This window comes from Cynocephalus volans, chromosome 1 (assembly GCF_027409185.1).
Source record: "Cynocephalus volans isolate mCynVol1 chromosome 1, mCynVol1.pri, whole genome shotgun sequence".
Taxonomy (NCBI): Eukaryota; Metazoa; Chordata; class Mammalia; order Dermoptera; family Cynocephalidae; genus Cynocephalus; species Cynocephalus volans.
In genome coordinates, this window is record NC_084460.1 from 282,553,358 (window position 1) to 282,574,126 (window position 20,769).

Below are 20,769 nucleotides of genomic sequence, written 5' to 3' on the forward strand. Positions count from 1 at the left end.
CCCTGGAGCCGCCTGGCTCTCCAAACTGCGCAGAGTCCACTCTCGGCACCTGCGGGACCTCTGGCCTCCAGCAGTGGGCGCTGCCCGGGCCCAGCTTCTCCCTGCGAAAGTCCATCTCCCAGCCCTGTGGAAAATGAGGCTGGGGGCTTGAGATATATACCCGCCCTCGAGGGCCAAGGGCGCGGACGGCCCCCGACAGGTGTTCTGCGAGGTGCTGGGGGAGACTATACAGGCCCTTCCTCTCCTTGGCCCCCAGGTGGAAACCAAAAAACCAGTCTCGAAGCCTCTGGATGCAGGGATCCTCATAACTGTTGGCCATGGGATGGGTGGGTGAATTTAGTATCAATAAAAATATTTAAACCAATGGGTCTGGACCCACAGTTTGGGAGAGGGGCTCATCTGTGGGATGCCAGAGGGGCAGGCTCAGGACAGAGTGTGTAAATGGATGTGGATTTGATAGAGCTAGCACCTCGGGGTCATCACCCTGGGTCCCTGCCTGCCCCTCCACTCCCACACCATGCTGGGCTCTCCTGGAAATCCTACATTTCTCCCTTAGCATCTTCTTGTTCACTCTTGTCACACAGCTAAGGCCCGGGTCTGCAAGCTGGGAAAAAATTCCTCTTTAAAAGGACAGAGGACATGGGGCCGGCCCGTGGCTCACTCGGGAGAGTGTGGTGCTGATAACACCAAGGCCATGGGTTCAGATCCCTATATAGGGATGGCCGGTTAGCTCACTTGGAGAGCATGGTGCTGACAACACCAAGTCAAGGGTTAAGATCCCCTTACCGGTCATCTTTTTTAAAATAATAAAAAAATAAAATAAAAGGACAGAGGACAGAGTGAGAGAGTCTAGGAAAAGAGGACCACAAGCTTCTGGTGGTGTGCCCAGCTCTCGGGCTAGCCCTTGTCTTAATTTTTAGGGGATTATGTCTGTTTCTGTGACCCTTGGCGAACTCAAGGGTACACTTTTGGGGCACTCAAGCACATAGGATTAAAGCACTTTATAAACTGTAGAATATGATGAAAAATTATTGTTAGCAATACCAAATTTTGTTACCATTAATACTAACTTCACCCCCATTAACCTTGAAAGGACTGCTCAGAATAGCATTTCTAATTACGCTTAGAGGGAGAGGAAACAAGGTTGTCCCAAGATTTCTCTTGGCACCCGACCATATTTCCTTCCTTCTGGTTCCTCTGGGGAAGGTGATAGTGAGGGTGAAGGGACACAGAGAAAGTTCTGGGTTCTCCAGAGATGAAGCTCATGCTCCCATCTTCCTCCAGAGAGAACTGGGGAGGACATAGTCCAACTGCTGGTATTCAGAGCTCCCAACTTTCCTTCAGTCCAAATACCAGAATGAGGAATGACTTCAAGGTATGTAGGATACAACCTGAGCTTTAGATTTAGACATTCTATATTTGAAGCTGGTGTTGCTGTTTAGAAGTTTACAACACAGGCCAAGTTAGCCTCAGTTTCTTTACCTATATAATGGGATATCACTCTCAGAACTCAGCTGAGTGGTTCTGCTCCATATTGCAGAACCATTAGTTGGGGTCATTCACGCAGTTGCATTCTGCTGGGGGCTGGGCTGGGCAATCCAAAAGACTTTACTCACATGTTTAGGGCCTCAGAGCTTCTCCAGTAAGTCTCCTTTTCTCCATGTGGCTAGCTTGGGCTCCTTGCACCATGGTGGCCTTAGAGTAGTCAAACTTCTCTTTTTTTTTTTTTTTTCTTCATTTTAGGGCAGTCGAATTTCTTATATAGGCTGGTTTTCTTGAAGCTATAAAGGTCTCTCTCTCTCTCTCTCTTTTTTTTTTTTTTTTTTTTTTTTGTCGTTTTTTCGTGACGGGCACTCAGCCAGTGAGAGCACCAGTCAGTCCTATATATAGGATCCGAACCCGCGGCGGGAGCGTCGCTGCGCTCTCAGCGCAGCACTCTACCAAGTGCGCCACGGGCTCGGCCCTCTCTCTTTTTTTTGATAGCTGGCCAGTACCAACTGAGCTCACTAGCCATCACTATAAGTCTCTTGCTAAGATTCAGCCTTGGAAGTTCCATAGCATCCCTGTCATTCTCTATTGGTCAAAACATGTCACAGAGCCAGCCAAAATTCAAAGGGAGGGGAAACAGACTCCACCTCACAATGGGGGGAGTGGCAAAGAATTTGCAGCCATTGTAACCCATCCCACACCTTCATAGAATTGTTGAGAGGACTTTTTTAAGATATAAAAAGCACTTACACAGCATTTGACACATAATAATTTATGTCAAATTGATATTTAATAAATGGTAGTTACTGTGAGAATGGAGAGAGACAGCTGATGCTTTGTATTGGGCAGGCCCAGACTGCAAATGAAGATGCCCAACTCTTAGCTTAGGCCAAAGGATATTAATACATGGATCTTATACCTGGGAAATTCAGAGGAAAGTCTGAATTCAGGCACAGATGAACCCAGGGGCTCAAATTATGTCAGAGGCCGCTCTCTCTTTCTCATTTCCTTCCTTCATCCTCCACCCCCTGTATCTATTGTTTCTGTTGATCTCTGCCTCTCTTTGCATACTGTCCTCATTCTCTCCTCCTGCAGACTTTGTTCTTAGGACAGCTCTATGTCATTCTTAAAGCTGGTGATCCAAAAAAGAATAGCCTTCCCAGTTACCTCCTGCACAAGTCCCAAGGAAGACCCTGATTAGTTCAGCTTGGTCATTTGCCTATCCCTGAACCAGTAACAATGTCTGGGGAGATATGCTACCATGACTGGGATTGGTAGCCTACCTAGAACCACAGGGAATGGGGGCACATGGAGGAAAGCAGAGTTCTTCAAATGAAAAAGAAGGAAGGGGAAACTCATCCTGGATGTGACAGTGGCTTCCAGTATATTTGTCCTTCCCCCACAATGCCCCTGTATCCACTCTACAACCTAGCCTGGTTCAGCCCTCAAGGACTGTGGTGGAGAGGGGGTGTCAAGCTGCAGTGGGAAGAAAGAGGCATCTGGGTTTTTCTTCTTGCCTCCTCTAAGTTCCCTCAGCTCAAATGCTTGGGCACTGGGAAGTTTCATGGAGAATTTGGACTCTGAACCTCTCTGCCAAAGGATACTCTTAACTTACCAAGCAGATAAGAATGCAAGTGGAACTGGTATTGTGGGCCACACAGAGGAGCAATGAAGCTTCCTGAGGGCAGGTTTATATTCACAGCTCTGCTCTCCCCTACTTTTTTTCCCTCTTTTAAACCTCCTGTACTCCTCTTAGAGACCACCAGAGGGCGTGTGAATCCCAGCTTCTGTATTAACAGGGAGACACAGACAGGACCAGCAGGACATGTGGGGAACTCACAGAGCAGTGGGCAGGGGAGGGTAGGACTGAAAGGAAGCAAGGAGACCTGTGGACAGCTTAGGTCAAGCTTCTAGAGTTCAGACTGTCTGGGATCTCTGGGCTGGCTTAGACCTAGGCTGGAACCCAGCCACCCAGTCTCTACTATTGGGTGTGGGGGGGAGGGCGTTGATGGTAGTGAGATGTGGTGGGTGATGCTGCATAGCTTCCTCCATGATGCCAGAGAGGGAAACTGGGGCAGTGGCATGAACTGACAACACCCCAAGTAACTTAAAAGGAATTCGGTGGAAGTAGTACGGTACAGTGAAAAAGGTCTAGTTTGCTAGCTTGACGCTTGAACAAATCAGTTAATCTGTCTTAGCCCCAGACTTCCTATCATCAAATAGAGATGCCTGATTGCTTATTAGTACATTGTGAGAATGCATTGCAATCTTTAACCTGCTAGTCACATGTTAATCATTCATCTTCTGTGACCAAGCCCCACAGGGGTCTGGGAACTGCCTTCTGTGAAGGGTGAGAGTGATGGCCCAGGAGACACCATTGGGACCATTAGCCTGGTCCTCTTTAAGCTCAGTGATGGCTCTGTGCTCTTGCACTGCTGCCTGGGAAGAGGGCCAGAAGCAGAGCTCAGAAGTGCCCCCATCACTACTCCCCCTTGCTCACCCAGCTGCTCAGCTCCAGGCACAGTCTGAGCCATCAAGGGACCCTGCTGGCTGAGGGGTGGGGGACATGTGGAATTGGGGAGGTGGGGGAAGGGCACAGAGGCACCCCAGATGTGTGCGTGACCACATCAGGAACAGGCAGAATGCAGGCAGATGGGTGAAGAGGCTGGGTGGAAGGCCTAGGATCAGCCTGAGGCCAAGGGCTCAGAAAACATTTCCCTCAATGACAAAACATATTAGGAGTTGGGGAAGACTGAAGCAGCAAGCTATTGCCCCTTACCTTGCTGAGAAGTGGTGGTCCTTGAGGCCTGGACAACAAGACAAAGAGCCCCCTTATTGGTCTGGGGTTCCTTCCCTCTCTTCTTCAACCAAGAGAAACTTCTCCACCTGAGCATCAGGACTGAGCCGAGGCTGGACTGGGCTAGACTGGGACTGGGAGGGTCCCACCTGTTCTCACCCTGGTTCCTCCCCTGGCCCTCCTTCCCTGTGATCTCCCCCAGAGCTGCCACAGCTGGAACCATTCTCCAAGCTGCCTTTCATCTCCAGTGCACCCCCAACCCCCAGTGGCCCCTGTAATTGTGGTTTCAGGCGGCGGCTGCGGGGGCTGAGGCTGGGCTGAGGGCCAGGGCCCAGGGCAGGGCCAGGGAGGGGACTGGGGACTGCCGATAGGGGCTTGGCCATGGCGTGGGTCATATGGGGCTGGGACCCCAGCTGCAGACACTCTCCCTGGGCCTCATCTACGTACATGCCAAGGTCTTGTGCCTACATACACCCTCCCCTCCCTGGACTGAGAAGTGCTTCAGACTTGGGCACTCCTAGATTCCTAGACTCCCCTCATGATATCGGGCCAGAGCCACACTTGAGTGCTAGCCTTGGGAATTGTTATTTGCCTCTTGGGGTTTTCAAAGTAAAGGTCTTCTCTCTGTCCTTTGCACTTCTATCTATATTTCATAAACAGTGGAGGTGGGGGAGCAAAGACACCTGCCCTTGTCAGAGGGAGGCCAAAGGAAAAATCAGCCATTGAATGAGGTCGGCAGCATTTCCCAAAGGTGGTCCCCACCAAAATTACTTGGGATACTGGTTAGAAAAGCAGATCTCCAGGCCTTGTCGCTGGAAAGGCTGATTCAGCTGCATGGGGCCTGGAATCAGTATTTCCCACAATGGCCTTCCCCAGGGGACACATATGCATCATCAAGCATGGGAAATGCTAGGGTGAGCACTAGACAGGGAGTAAGGAGATGTGCAGTCTGACTATGAACACGTTCCTTGTGTCATGTTGGGCCTGTCCCCAATCCTCTCTGGGCCTCATTTTCCCCAACAGCCAGTGGGAACATGACTCTTCAGCTTGCTGCTGCCCTACCTCAGCCTGGGTCCATGCTTGCTTCCCTCCTGTGTTTGCTCTGGTCCTACTCTATCCCTACCCACACCCTTCCCAAACTCTAGTCCTAAGCTGTCCCTGTCCCTGCAGCATGGTGGGGGAGAGTGGGGAAGGCAGGGGGCGGCTGGGGTCAAACAAGGCTCTGGCTGAGGCAGTCTGTTTCCTGCCCCTGGCTGTTTTCCTGCTGTCCAGCCAGACTGCTCCCCCCACTGCCCCACCCCCACCCCCAGCAGCCTCAAGCCCTTAATTCCTGACAGCTGCGGTGACTGCCGGCAGAGATGGGGGAAAGGAGGGGGCAGTATGCTGTCAGCCTGCTGTTGCTCAGGCTGCCCCACCACCTGACAGTCTGGGGACAAGGAAGGCCCCACCCCTCTCCTCCAATTCCCTAGGGATGGGCAATTCCAGGAATGGGCCCCTTTTGTCTCTGAGCCCAGAGGCTCCCTTAGTTCTGTCCTTAGGACAGGAGGAGCTCTCTTCAGAGAGAGGAGGGAAGTGGGGTGGGAGGGATCTGTATGTATAGAGTGGGAGGCTTGTGCCCATTTTACAGAGGAGGATGCTGAGGCCACAGCAGGAGCAAGATTCACTAACAGGGCCCAGGTTAGAACCAGAAGCAGAAGCCAGAACCTCTCTTCTCCCAACCCTCTGTCTCTCAGGCCTGGGCCCAGCACACTCACCCAATATGGAGGAGGAGGTATTCAACTGGAGTGGAGGGGCACAGGAAAGTATTCCACAAAGGGGTGGTCCTGAGCCAGGAGGTTGGTGTTGGGGAGCTCCTAGAAGACCATGTGCAGGTGGGGCCAAGGCAGGGCCAAGGCAAGGCCAGGGCAAGACTCAGAGCATCCTCAGGCACAGGCAAGCAGCACTCAGTGCTGCTGCCACAGCTGCTGCACTGGCAGTCGGGAGAACTGTGTTCAGTTCTAACTCTTCCACTCATTTGCTGTGTGACCTTAAGTAAGTCATGACCCTCTCTGAGTCTCAATATTTTCTTGTGAAATGAAAGGGGACTAAATAAGATGACCTCAAAGTCCACTTCTAGGATTAAAAGGCACTCTGATCTCTTCTCCCAGGGTGTGCCACGTCAGGGTGCTCCACTCCCAAGCAAGCACTTGCTGGAGGCCTGACACTTCTGCCTTCGTTAGCCCAGACTAGATGAGGTGGCCTCACTAACCCCATTCCCAAAGGGACACATGTTGTCTCATTGAGCAGGAGGCTCCTCTTCAAGGTCACACAGCAAAGGAGAGGAAGAGCCAGAGACTGCCACACCCCTTTGCAGGACCCCACACCTGCCTCACTAGGCAGGCCCCGGGGAAGTCCCTCCTGAGGTAGGGGAGGCGACACAGAGGGGCCAGCCTCTCCCTTCCAGCCCCTGCAGGTGTGTGGGTTGGGGTGGGGGGGTGCTCCCCAGCAGCTGGCTTCAGCCATACACACACCTCGCCGTAACACGCTCCTTCCCCACACCATCCAGCGCGCCCCGCGCACACGCAGCTCCCTGTGCGCTCAGACCCCAACACCTCTCCTTCCCCCACCGCGGGCACGGCCGCTCCCACCCCCAGTCCTGAGCTTTCGCAGCGGCCTCGGGACGAGTACACGCCTCCACCCCCCGTCGTGACGTCACGTGGGGTAGAGCCCTGAGACACTAAATGGGGGGGGGGGAGGGAGAAAGGGGAGGCGGCAGATCTCCCCGAGCCGGGACAGTCACTCACTCTCCGGGCCGTGGGGCCGGGCACAACAGACAGCGCCGCCCCCCCACCCCCACCCCCACCCCGCCCGTTTTGCACGCCCTCGGAAGCGCAGGCTCACGGCGCGGCGCTGGGGGGCTCCCCAGCACCCCAGCCCCGCGTCCCCAGCCCGCTGCACCTCCGGGCCCCCCTTACCCTCGAGAGGCACCGGGAGTTGTCGCAGGGGGGCCTCGGGAAATTCCCCGGACCCCTGTGCCAGGAGGTGCCCGGTTCGCCCGCTCCCCACCCCCCCCCCGAGGGCGGTGCCCGGGGGCACTGCCCCATGGAGCGGGGAGGCGGGCGCCGTCTGCTCCGGGAGCCGTGACCCGAGTCGGAGCTGTGTGTCGCAGCCTCCCCGACCCCCGCCGACCATGCGCCGCCGTCCCTGGCTCGCCAGTCCCACCGGGCTGTGAGCCCCCCACTCCTGGCCCGTCACGGCCCGCGCGCCATGGGCAGCGCCCACCCTCGCCCCTGGCTGCGGCTCCGACCCCGGCCCCAGCCGCGGCCCCCGCTCTGGGCGCTCCTGTTCTTCCTACTGCTGCTGGCTGCCGCCGTGCCCAGGTGAGCCCTCACCTCATGCTCCGCCCTCTTGGAGAGCAGGGACCCCCAGGGCCTCTGGGGCAGGGGACCCTGGAAAGAGGGAGGGACAGGGTCACAGGAAAGTGATGGTGCCCAAACGAAAGATAGTGCGTTTGCTTATAGGAGGGGGTTGGACTGGTGACAGAAGATGAGCAGTCCAGGGAGACAGGGCAGTGCCCAGGAGAGTGATGGCAACTAGGAGGGGAGGTGACTGAGGGGGGAAGCAAGTGCCGGCCTGGAGTCCCTGCCATGCTGAGGGAATGCACCCCCAACTCCACTCCTAGAGTAAACTCAAACTGCCTTGTTCCACCTTACAGGTGCCCCCTGCCCCTGTCCACAGGGGTAGGGACAGGGGCAGGGGCATGGGTTGGGGAGCTGGAAGGGGGTAGGTAGCCCAGGTAGGAGCAGTGGGAGACTGCAGCTAGAAGGGCTGTGTGCGTGTGTGTTCATGTGATTGTGAGCCTAGCAAGCTGTGTTAGTAAACAGCAGTTTGTGTGTGCTTGAGTACATGTGTGAATGCGACAGCTCAAGGGTCAATGTGTAAGATGAACATGTTTGTAAATGTGAGTGTCTCTGATTGAGTGTGTGTCTGTAATTATGCCTAATGTAGTGTTCCTGGGTCTGTGTATCCACCACAATGTGTGAAGTGTGTGGGTGTTGAATGTGACTTGTCTGAAACATGCCTTTGGGAGTGGGCTCCTGGGGGACCTTGTGTATGCAGGCATCTACGCCTGGGAACATACTTAGGACATACTGGGTGCTCAGGCCTACTGTGTATGTGTGCACTTGCACGTGTTTGCTTGTGCGAGTGTGCAGCTGGGTGGTTGTGTTGGAGGGGATGATGGTGAGGAGGTCAGGAAAAGAAAATGTTAGGGGTGTACTAATGGGCCCAACAATCAGAAGCAGGGATTGGAACAGAGTGATCATGGCCTTTGGGGACAGCATGTGTGTTGTTTGATGGGCTCTCCTGGTCCCCCAAAACACTTACCCACCCTGCCCCACATGCCTGCAGGTCGGCACCCAACGACATCCTGGGCCTCCGCCTCCCTCCAGAGCCCGTGCTCAACGCCAATACGGTGTGCCTGACATTGCCCGGCCTGAGCCGGCGGCAGATGGAGGTGTGCGTGCGTCACCCTGATGTGGCCGCCTCAGCCATCCAAGGCATCCAGATCGCCATCCATGAGTGCCAACACCAGTTCCGGGACCAGCGCTGGAACTGCTCTAGTCTTGAGACTCGCAACAAGATCCCCTACGAGAGTCCCATCTTCAGCAGAGGTAGCTGCCCCTCACCCCCTCTGCCTACCCCATCCAGCACCTCCACCCCAGAATCTACCCGCCAGCCATCCCTAACCCACTCCCTCAAGCTGAAAGTCCACCCCCACCGACATGTGCCCATCTGCCAGCCATGCCGCTCTCCTGCTTCTTTCTGGTCTCAGAAAGGCCATGCGAGCAGACAAATGGGGCAGATGTGGCTCCTGGCTGGGCCGTGTGGGTTGAGGGTGGCAGGTTCTATGCCTGAGAACTGGACTCCTGGGGTATCCTGCCCTATCACTGACACTGCATACATATCTCAGGCCCAGGAAACATCCCTATCTGTCACCTGCCTCTACTCACCCTGTACTTAGTAAAACACATTTCAGATGGAAGAGCCTGTGAAAAAGAAACCAGAAGCAGCACGAAGAGGGGTTGGGACATTCTGTCAAATGTTGCCCATGGGGGAAGCCTGAGCAGGTAAAACGTCTGTCCTCTTGTAGAATCTCTTCCCAGTGGGCTATGCCACTAGCTTGTGTCATCCTCACTGCCCCCCAAAACCTTCTGAATCAGAGGCACTGGGTGGCTCATGCCCAGCAGGCCTGACAGCCCCATCAGCCTCTCTTCCCCTCACAGCTCAGAGAAGCCACAGCTCACACCCTGTCCTCCCTCCTCAACTTCTGAGTGACCCGGGGCCCACCTGGACAATACCTAGAGTGGCTTGGGCTGCAGATGGCAGGAGGTTTTCTCACTCATTTCCGCTCACACCCACCTCCTGGCCTGGTATCTTAGGCTTTGACTTAGGTCTTTGGGGAAAGATGGGGACCTTGCCTCCTGGTTGGGCCTAGCTGGGTATCTAGCCCTCCTCTTGGCTGCTTGCGTGGGACAGTGTGGGGACTCCGTGGCCCTGGCTCCTTGGGACTTGTCTAATTCTCAGATGACAGTGGAGGAAGAGGGATACCCATATACCTGTAGCCTTGGAGCCTGAGGCTTCTGGCGGGGTCATGCTCCAATGTACCCCACCTTCGGGAAGAACTCAGAAAGCCGGGGCCTTTCCCTTTCCACCAGGAGCCCTGCTTGCACCCCACGGGCCCCCCAGTCAGGGGCCGCCCCGGCCTCCCCGGCCCCGCCCCGGGCCGCCCGCCCCGCCCCCGCGCGCTCCCTCCTCCCTCCCCCGCGCGCCCGGGGCGCTGTTTCTACCCGGCGCAGCCCAGCCCGACGCGTGTGGCGGCATGCAGCCGCGAACTAATCCCCGCGGGCCGCGGCAGACGGCTCCGGCCCCTGCCGCGCCGCCCTCGGCGAGGGCGCCCCCCGCCCTTTCCCGCGTGCCCTCCCCTCCCGCCCCGCAGCAGCCCGCGCCCTCCAGCCGTCCAGGGGCGGCGGCCCGGGACCCCCGGCCGGCCCGCCCGCGCTCGCTGACACCGAGTGACAGGCCTCGGCATCTTGCCCGCCGTCGCTGCGCGCCCGCTCGCACCGTCGGGTTTCTAGGGCACCCGCGCTCCCGCAGCCCCGTTTCCTTCCGAGGCCCTCGGGCCCCGCGGGGAGGATCCGTAGCCCTCGCGTCGGGTTCCGCTCACTGGGGACTCGGAGAGGCGCTGAGGTCCTCACCCCTGCCGCTCCGGGGGAGGCGAGGCGAGGCACCCTCTTCATCACTCTCCCCCGCCTCGGTGTCCCCTCTGACTGAGTGAAGGCCGGCGTCCTGATTGGCTGGCCCGGCGGGGCCCGTGTGGCCTGCTGCAGGACCAGGGGTCTTTGAAGCCTGAGGGCGAGTTCCGAGCGGTGGAACCGCGTGGGGTTGGCGCGGCGCCAGGCGCTCCCGGGTTCACCTGCAGTTTAATAAGCGGGAGGTGAGCTGGGGGGACGGATGGGGGGAAAGGTTGGAGGGGAGGGGGGAGACTTGCCGGGGCTAGCCGGGGCGGGGAGGCGCCCAGCGCGGGCAGGGGGCGGGACAGCGGCTCCTGGGCTCCAGAAGGGGGCTGGGCTCCGTCCTTCGGCGGCGGCGCGGCGGCGGCCTTGGCCTTGGGCCTCGTGACACCGTCCTACCTCTATGGCTTCTGTCCCCAATTGCAACACCTCACACCTCATTTCTACTCTCCTTCCTCAGAGGGGACTCTGGGCTTCTGGAAAGAAAACTGCCATCAATCCCACCCCCCTCTGCCAGCCACCGGTGCACCCCTCCCCTACCCCACATCTGGGTTCATCCTCCTCCAGGGTCACTTCCTGATCCATCTTGGCCCATCTCCTCCAGGACTAGCTAAGTTTGAATTCCATGAGGCCACTCTTGGTTGCAGCCAGCCCCTGGTCTATTTCCTTCCCTGGTCTCCCTTCTTTTCAATCTATTACTTGTCCATTGTGGCATCAGGCGACTTCAGTTTCCCCCAAGTGGAATACCAGAGTGCTGACCCCTCTTCCAACCCAGCTGCCAGTGAGGTTCTCTTCAGTGTGGATTCTGCCATGTATAAATTTCAGAGACTGCTGGGAACAGGGGGAAGGTAGTCCCTTGAGCCTTCCTTAATGCTGTTACTGTCATCTAATTGTCCCGACATCTTCCTGGAGATGGGTTGGGCTGGAGGGATGGGGTTCTGATGAAGGAAGGAGGGGAAAGGGTGCTTGAACACCTGTAGTGCACAAGCCTGGGAAAGCAGGCCGTGTAACAATCTTTATCCAGACGAGGAGAGGCTTAAAGGGGCACTGGAGTCCAGGGGGTGTGCAACAGGGGTAGGGGACTTCAGGGGACTAGAGAGGATCAGAAAAAAACTGTGGGACCTCAGGAGCAGCAATGAACTAAGTGCCAGTGGCACTGGTATGTCCAGCTTTTTGTGCTAAGGACCCAGACAGTTGGTGCCTAGGCTAGGTGCTGTTAGAGAGGGAGCTCTTCATTGCGGGGAACAGAGAACCCCTCCATTGCTCACTCAGGATGTGGGAATGGGATGGAAGGGAGATTTGAGGAAGAGGTGCTGGCGCTGGGCTCAGGCATGGGACTGAGAAGGGATGAGAGGTTGGGGGAGGCTTGATGAAGGGGAGTGTAGTTGATTCAAAAAGCAGGTCCTAGGAGCTCCGACACAGTTTAGGTACTGCCTTCGCTAAGGTCCAGACCCATTTAGAATGGAAAGAGGGGCATGAGGCTCTGCAGCAAGCCAGGTTCCCAGCCCAGGGGAAACCAGCAGTTTGAGTGTCGTGCCTCTGTTTTCCAAGGCCCTGTCTCTTCCTTCTCCCACCTCACTTTTACATCCATCCTTGGAGAGTCTTGATTTGAGTCTGGGTCTCTTAGGGTATGTGGTGACACTCAGATGGGGAAACTGAGGCAAGGCAATCATATCCCAGGATCACCTAAGAGCCTATTATTCTAATGACACCCAATAAATTAGCCAACATGTATTAAGCACTTGCTGTGTGTCAGGTACTATTTTAAAGCACTTTATCCATACTTTAGGATCCTCAAATGGTCCCCATGTGGTAGGTCCTATTATTATCCTTATTTTACAAATGAAGCAAAGAGAGGTTGGATAACTTGCCTTTAATCACAGAGCTTGTAAGTGAGCAGCAGAGCCAGAACTCAAATGCAGGCCAGCTGACTTTAGAGCTTGCACCCAAACCCCTGCTGTACCACCTTCCAAGCTGCAAGGCCAACACAAGCTCCCACCTTGTGCCCAGAAGTGAACTGATGCAGTGGGGGAGTACTCCAAGAAATAAAACCGATATGCATACACACAGGCACACACAAACACCTACTCATGTTTATGCAAACATGTTGTCCCATTCATTGTCACGCTTGAGTGTTTCCACATGCGTACAATTCTCTCTTTCTCTCTGCCCAGGCAAACGAGCATGAGCACACACAGATTGTTTGCAAGAAGGCAATGGAGACCAGACCTCTCCCCTTCTCTCCCTCTTTGACTTGAGTGGGCAGGGCTCAACTTCTCTAACCCCTCCTAGTTCCCACTGGCTCCCAAATCCTCTCTCCTTCACACTCCCCTGTCCTCCAAACCTCCTCTCCCAGCCCCTTCCTGGCTGTTGGCTGCAGCCTGTAGCAGCAGCTGACTCCACTTAGATGCTGGCAGTCCCTGTCCCAGATCAAAGGCAAGGAGGCTAATTGTGTGTCTTAACTAGTTCCCCCCCCCCTGCTCCGGGCAGCCCAGCTGGCCATGGCCCCACCCTGCTCCCCCTCCAGCTGGCCAGATGGCACGGTGCCTGCGTCTGCCCCAGACAGTTGGGGCCAGGACCGAAACTGGGGCCTTGAACGGGAACTGGGGGCAGACTCAGTGGGCTGGACTTCTCTGAGTCCTGGATATTTGGAGCAGAGGGTGGCCACACAGGCCTGGTCACCTCTACACGTGGCTGTGACAGCTGTCAGAAGCCACAGATTGGTGTAGGAAAAGGCATCTTTAGCTGCACGAGGTAGGGGTGTTTTGTGCAGGCTGTGGGCTACATTTCTCCAGGCCTACCCTTGAATGTGACAGAGCCTGAAAGATGGTTGCTGGTCCTTCAAAAAACCCTAGAATAGTCTTTTGCTCTTTCATGGTGCCATGTTCAGACAAGGACATAGGAACTGAATATGGGGCTACCTGGGTTTCTTTCTGAGCAGCAGGACTCCTTTAGAGCCAAATGTCCTTCAGCAGAAAGTTGCCAGGCCTGGGAACTGGGAGAGCTGGGTCTGGGTCCAGCTTCAGAACCCCTGTGACCTTGGGCTTCCCCCTTTTGCATAATGTGTATGTGTGTTTGGTGGTGGTGGTGGTGGTGGTGGTGGTGGTGGTGGTGGTGGTGGTGGTGGTGGTGGTGGTGGTGGTGGTGGTGGTGGTGGTGGTAGGGGTGATTTCTGAGACCTGGGCTGCCTCTGGAGGTCTGAGTATTGCCATGTGTCCTAGGAGCAGGCTGATGACTCCCCCAGCAATAAGAGAAGTGCTCAGAGTTCCACAGATAAAAGGCAAGGGATAAATGTAGGGTGTGCTTCCCAAGGACTTGGGTACACCCTCCTTCCCCTTAGGCCCCACCGCCCCAGAGCAGTTTCTACTCCTCTGTGGCTCCTGCCAATTTCCAGCATCCCCTTTGAAGGCTCCAGCCCAATACCCAACCCTTCTGTCTGCTCATATCTGGGCTCCTTATGGAAAGAGGAACTGAAATGCCATGAACTAGAAAGGACAGAGAATAGCAGTCTGCTTCATGGGCTTCTAATGGCTCAAGTGATTTATCTTAGAATGGCTCATGAGCTGCTGGGCTCTGTCCCTGATCAGGGTGAAACAGACAATGGCCTGGAAATGCAGCAGGAATGAGTAAAGTCAGACCGCAGGAAGAATTTCTTAATAATAGCTAATGTTTATGCAGTACTTACTATGAATAAGGCACTATTCTAATCGCTTTAAATTTACTAACTCATTTAATTCTTGGAACAATAATGAGGCAGGTAATAACAACAACCCTGTTTTACAGATGAGGAAACTGAGGCACGGGGAGTTTAAGTCACTTGGCCAACATCACATAGCTATTAACAACTAGTAAGTGGAAGAACCAAGATTTAAACCTATGCAATCTGGCTCCAGAGATCTGTTCTTAACTACTAAATATCGTGTGTGTGTGTGTGTGTGCGCGCGTGTGCGTGCGTGTGTGCGTGTGTGTGTGCGTGCATGTGTGTGTGTCTGGGAAGGGAGAGGACAGAGCTCTGTGATGCAGGGAGTGAAGATTAGGTGTAGGATTGGGCCAGGGTCTCTGTCCAGTCCTGGTTGGCTCTCCAGGGTCTGCAAAGCCTCTGACAACATGTTGTCCCAGTCTTTGATGCCAGAGTGGAAGGAACCAGAGTTTTTGTTTCCTGAATCTCTGGCCTCCTCCAAGGCCATCAGCCTCCTGCCAGGTTCTGGGCTTCTCCCACAGTGGCCATAGTACAGGTGGATTCTCCTTCCTGTGTGAGGGCTGCTCTTGCTCCTGGCCTCTCCCACTGCCTGCCCTTTTTTGGGGGTCCAGAGGCTGGTCAGAGACTGTACCAGACCTACTCATAGCTGACCCTTTCTCAGATGAAGAATAAGCAAGAAGTAGCCTGCAGGTCTGAGAGATGAATCTTCCTCTGCAAGTAGGCCTCCCCTGCCACAGGTTCAGGGCATTCCCAGAGGATGGCTCTGGCTGGAGCACCAAGAAGGAAGGCAGTGTAGACAAGTCAGTGGCCAGGCGGACCCAGCCCTGGGCCCCTGAGATTGCCTTGGTCAGGAAGAGTCTTCGTGCCTTCTGAGCATCCAGTGGCAGGTGTCTGCCTCAACTTGCCCTTGCATCTCAATTTGCAACACTACTATATGCCAGACCCATGCAGGACACTGAACTTACCTCTAGCATCCCTCAAACAACTTCCTCAGCTGACCTAGACAGACCACAGGTAGAGTGGCTGGGTGGTGCCCATTTCCGAATGGCTTTCAGGGATGTCCTGTGGGAAAAAAGGGGGAAGCTCTGCTGACTCATTTCTCTGTCTCTGTCTGAGTCTGGCCATCAGGGTGGATCCTGTGCTTGGCCTAAGGTGGGCACACACCAGACAGGGGCAGGGAGCTTTGGGAGCAGATCATCTCCTTTTACTTACCCTCCTGCCCATTGACATCTCCTGGGGCCTAGAATTCTGTCACTGGTAATTTATTCTTTATGTCAAATTTTGCCTTCTTTCTGAAGGCTTATTTTAAAATCACAGATATCACAATGAGAGGTAATAAATTAAGTCCCTGATCTTAAAAAGAATATGTTTACTAGATACTTTCTGCCCAAAGGGAGTTGTAGACACAAATTCTGAGCTTGTTAAGGGTGATGTTAATGAAAAGCATGAGTGAGTGCAAAAAGAAGAGGGCTGTCAACGAGAAAACCACCCCCATCCTGTGTGCAGAACATCTGGCTTCTGGTGTGACACCTGCCCTTATCTGACTCTGTGTCCTTGTACCAGACCTTCCTCCACACTGGCCCTGCGTTTCTCCTCGGTATGACCAGAAGGTTTGGCAGGGTGGGCAGGGGATTGGGATGTTGGGGCCCCTCTGAGTCCATGTTTTCTGGGTCTCTAACCGCAGGTTTCCGAGAGAGCGCTTTTGCCTATGCCATCGCGGCGGCAGGCGTGGTGCACGCTGTGTCCAACGCTTGCGCCCTGGGCAAACTGCGTGCATGCGGCTGCGATGCTTCCCGGCGCGGGGACGAGGAGGCCTTCCGTAGGAAGCTGCATCGCTTGCAGCTGGACGCGCTGCAGCGCGGTAAGGGCCTAAGCCACGGAGTCCCGGAACACCCGGCCCTGCCCCCTGCCAGCCCCGGCCTTCAGGACTCCTGGGAGTGGGGCGGCTGCAGCCCAGACGTGGGTTTCGGGGAGCGCTTCTCTAAGGACTTTCTGGACTCCCGGGAGCCTCACAGAGACATCCACGCGCGCATGAGGCTCCACAACAACCGAGTCGGGAGGCAGGTGAGAACCCCGCCCTCTGGCCCGCAGCAAATCCCTTTGCCTAGGGCCCGCCCCTCCCCCAGACCTACCTGTCTTCTGGGAACCACACTGCTTTCCCTACTCTTCTCCTTGCCCGCTCCTAATTCAGCCAGCAAACATGCATTGAGTACCTACTGAGCGCCAGGCACTGAACTAGGCCTGGGGATACAGGGACGAAACAACCCCTGCCCTGGAACCGCAGAGGACCCGCTGAGAGCAACCTGCTCCTCTCATTTCCTGGGGTGATCACTAGAGAAAAGACTGGGCTGGCAGTCAGGACCTCAGGGGTCTAGGCCTGGCCCTGCCACCCTGTCTCCTCCCCTATAGAGGGAAAAGGTTGAGCTAGATCATCTGCAACGTCCCCCCAGTGCTAATATTCCATGATTCTGTGATCTCCGCTCCCAGCCTTTCTGTGCAGTCTAGAGTGAGAGATTCCTGCACAGTGAGGGGTTAAGTGAGGTTCCTAGGGCCACCGTGGAACTGTTACAGTTGCCTTCCTCCTTTCTCCCCTGCCCTCAAATACCTCAAAGGTCATTCATTAAAAACAAATTAAGTAAATACATAAATAGATAAAAAGGAGAAGAAGATAGAAAGTAATAATAGCTTACATTTACTGAGGGCTTAATATGTGTTAGGCACTGTCCTGAGCCCTTTACTACATTTAGCCTATGAAATCCTTATAGCTACCTGCGAGGTGGACACTATTATTAACCTCATGTTCAGATGTGGAAACTGAGGCAGATAGACTAAGAAGCTTGCCAAGGTGATACAACTAGTGAGAAAGTGGTAGAGGCAGGATTCATCCCCAGGCAGTTGAGCTCTAAGCCTGTGCTCTTTTGTTCTATAGTGTCAAGTCTACACTATGGCTTCTCATTGGCCCTCATGGTAGCTCAGCACCCTCCTTTCCTGGCTACTCCATCCCCATCCCTTCTCTTGACCCTGCCAGCCTTTTCAGGCCTTGTCCCTGGCTTCCTCTCACTCTGGCTGGCACCTTCTCCATCTTACTTCCCTTTCTCTAAGCCCACAGTTTCATCTTCTTCCTCCATAAAGACTCTGAGCTGATTCAGCAATTCCCATCTCGTCTTAGAGGCGGGGTAAACTGAGGCACACCCACCCTCAGATCACATCCCGCTCCCATCCAGCCCTGCCCATGCAGCTCTTTTCCCAAGCTTCGATACCATCCCAGCCCATACCAACAGTGCCTCCACCTCCTTCTCCTCGTTAAACTGGTTAATTAATGGCTGCTGCCTGTGGGAAGCAGATGTTCTGGAGCTGTTGGCCTGGGGAGGCATGGGTCTGGTTCCCACGTGATGCTGACACCACAGGCTGCACATAGAAACTGTGGAGCCCTTGAAGATCTGAAAGGGCAGGGTCCCTCTTTTAATGGCCCTACTGCCCAGGTTTGAGGGCTTCAGATCATGGCTCTTCCTGTCTGCATGTGGTTTTGGAGTGGAATGGGGGAAAGGAGGATGTGACCAACTTCCTATAGGGGTCTCTGGTGGGGATAATGCCAAGGGGTTCTTTGGGAAGAGACTCTAGAGCAGGTTGAGAGCTGGGTGGGGGGTGGGTAGGTTGTATTCCCATAACCACGTTCCTTGAAGGCCTGGGAACCTCTCTCCACTTTCACTGGGCTGAGAACGTGGCTCTCTCTGGGTTCCTTTCTGTTCTGTATTCAGATAGAGCTTTGGCCCCTGTTGGTGCTCACTTTTCCTAGGTGGAGCCCTGGCACTCAGCATAGGGCAGAATAAGCCCCAGCTAGAAAAATGGGGGTGGGCAATCTCGATGGCCCCCGTCTGCCTCTCCTTTGTCTTCCCTACAAAAGGCTGTGGGACTAGGAGCTGGGGCCTGAGGGCTGGGGGTGGACTGGGGCTTTCTCAGACTCACCGCAGCCCCCCACCCCACAGCCTGGAGTGAGGCCAGAGGCTTTGGGGCTGGGATGTAGTGGGGCCGGCACCCACCTGCTCCTGGCCCCTACCCTAGGGATGGAAGGAGAGGGAATTTCCCTGAAGATCTGGGATCCCCCCTCAGGAAGGAAGAACCTCCAGCCCCAAGGGCCCCCTGCAGGTGCTGGAAAGGCAGGCAGGAGGGGAGGGAGCAGGAAGGAGGGAATTCCCCCAGGGCCTGGCCTGGTATACGGGGTGGGGTGGATGGGAGAGCTGCAGAAGAGCAGCTTCGGGCCTCGGCGTTCACCTCTGTACAATGGGAGTTGGTTTCAAAAGCCTCTGAGATTCTCGCAGGCCAACCTCAGCGTTGGGAGGACAGTGGGGCTGGCCGTCAGCGTCAGCCCTCATGGTGCCTCCCTCCGCAGGCGGTGATGGAGAACATGCGGCGGAAGTGCAAATGCCATGGCACGTCAGGCAGCTGCCAGCTCAAGACGTGCTGGCAGGTGACACCCGAGTTCCGCGCCGTAGGGGCTCTGCTGCGCAGCCGCTTCCACCGCGCCACGCTCATCCGTCCGCACAACCGCAACGGCGGCCAGCTGGAGCCCGGCCCCGCCGGGGCACCCTCGCCCGCCCCCGGCACTCCCGGACCGCGCCGCCGGGCCAGCCCCGCCGACCTGGTCTACTTCGAGAAGTCGCCCGACTTCTGCGAGCACGAGCCGCGCCTGGACTCGGCGGGCACCGTGGGCCGCCTGTGCAACAAGAGCAGCACGGGCCCCGATGGCTGCGGCAGCATGTGCTGCGGCCGCGGCCACAACATCCTGCGCCAGACGCGCAGCGAACGCTGCCACTGCCGCTTCCACTGGTGCTGCTTCGTGGTCTGCGAAGAGTGTCGCATCACCGAGTGGGTCAGCGTCTGCAAGTGAGAGGCCCGGGGTCCCCTGGGCCCCGAGAAGGGATCTCCTCCTTGAGCCTGGCCCTCTGCGGCTTGCGATCTTGGCCCGGCAGCATGTCCTGGGCTCCTGGGAGAGGAGGTTGGACGGCATGATTTTATGGGAACCTCCCAGCTCTGAGGGTCTGCAATCACGACACGGGGACAGTGCAGGCCTGTCTGAACCCCGCCACTCACTTCTGTGGGCTGTAGGACTGATTCCCCTCCCTGTCCCTGACCCAAGCTCAGACAGCTCAGCTGGTCTAGGAACTGCCCCGCACCCTAGGATAAGTGTCAGCCAGGCAGCTTCTCATCCTGTGTCCTTCATCCTTTCACCCCCTTCCCCTGGAGTGGGGAGGGAATGAATGGAAGCTGATGGCCCCGGGGGAACAGGATTAAAAAGAAGAAATGGACATAATTGAGCTGAAGTGATTCTATAAAGGCCCCAGATATTTTCCCCACTGGCCTCTGCCCCTTATCATTCCCCTCATCGTTCATTTAACAAATATTTATTTTGCACTCTCCTCGTGGCACTCTTTGGGGGGATGAGGGGCACTGGGTTTACAGACGTGAATAAGACAGACACAGCACCTGCCTGCTCAGAGTTTACATTCTTGCTGGGGAAGATGGACAATAAACAAGCAAATACACAAAAAGGTCATTTCGGACAATACTGTGTGCTGTGAATAAAGCGGGGTGCTGGCTGTAGAGTGACTGGAGTACGGCCGCTTTAGATAAAACCACTGGTCAAGTAAGGCATCTCTGAGTTGTGATACTCATGCTGAGACCTGCACGATAAGATGAGAAGAGAGCACTGCAAAGCTTGTGAGTAAGGGCTTTCCAGGCAGAGGCCATGTGGCCACGGGAATGCTAAAGCTCTGAGGTAAGAAAGACCTCTGCCTTTTGGAGGAACAGTGAAGAGGCCATTGTGATTGGAGTCAAGAAATCAAGGGGCAGATCAGCAAGGAGAGGAGCTCGGAGGGTGGCAAAGGTCAAATCTCATGTCTTTCCAGGCCAAGGTAAGGTGTTGGGATTTTATTTAAGAGGAATAGGAACCTTCAGAGAGTTTTAAGCAGGAGGGTGTCATGGTTTGATCCCCATATGGATTGTTGTATGAGGAACTGGCTGAGGGGGACAAGGTGACAGCTGGAAGGCCAGTTAGGAGGCTAAAACCATCTTCCAAACCAGAGATTTGGCCTGGACTGGATGGAAGCAGTGGGAACATTGAGAAAGGGCTGGATCTGGAGCCCTTGGTGCCAGAGTTCTAACCGCCCACCTTGTGCCTGAGCCCTCTGCCACAAGCCAGGACGAGTGGCCGTGCCCAGCAGCAACCGTCGGCAGAGACAGGAGGCACTCTGAGAGGAGTAATCCTGGGCAAGACCCAGCTCAACCCAGCCCAGCGCCCCAGGGAGCAGGTGGGGCCAGGAGGTGCGGCTGGGAAGAGGGTGGCGGGGGAGGGCCTGGAGACTCACTGTCTGGATTCTGGTCTCTGAGTCCAGGCAGGAGAGGCAAGGTATGTAAGTAAGGCTCAGGAGGGACATCCTTTCTGGGTCTCTTGCCTCCCTTAGGTCAGTAATCCCTCTCCACTCTCATGTCCCTCGGACACTGCTGAGCTGGTA

General features: G+C 55.6%; 1 protein-coding gene across 1 annotated transcript; it reads left to right on the forward strand.

Annotated features, from left to right (window-relative positions):
- Positions 1 to 7,531: 7,531 nt before the first annotated feature.
- Positions 7,532 to 19,145, forward strand: WNT10A (Wnt family member 10A). The gene is made up of 4 exons (XM_063080056.1): positions 7,532 to 7,644; positions 8,675 to 8,937; positions 15,942 to 16,321; positions 18,648 to 19,145. The coding sequence occupies exons 1-4, from the start codon at positions 7,532 to 7,534 to the stop codon at positions 19,143 to 19,145; spliced, it is 1,254 nt and encodes a 417-aa protein (XP_062936126.1).
- The last annotated feature ends 1,624 nt before the right edge of the window (positions 19,146 to 20,769 follow it).

Bases quoted from the DNA above. Each gene is read 5' to 3' on its own strand.
- WNT10A (XM_063080056.1), top strand. From the start codon at position 7,532: ATGGGCAGCGCCCACCCTCGCCCCTGGCTGCGGCTCCGACCCCGGCCC. The intron at 7,645-8,674 runs GTGAGCCCTCAC...ACATGCCTGCAG, and splicing joins CTGGCTGCCGCCGTGCCCAG to GTCGGCACCCAACGACATCC. The intron at 8,938-15,941 runs GTAGCTGCCCCT...CTCTAACCGCAG, and splicing joins GAGTCCCATCTTCAGCAGAG to GTTTCCGAGAGAGCGCTTTT.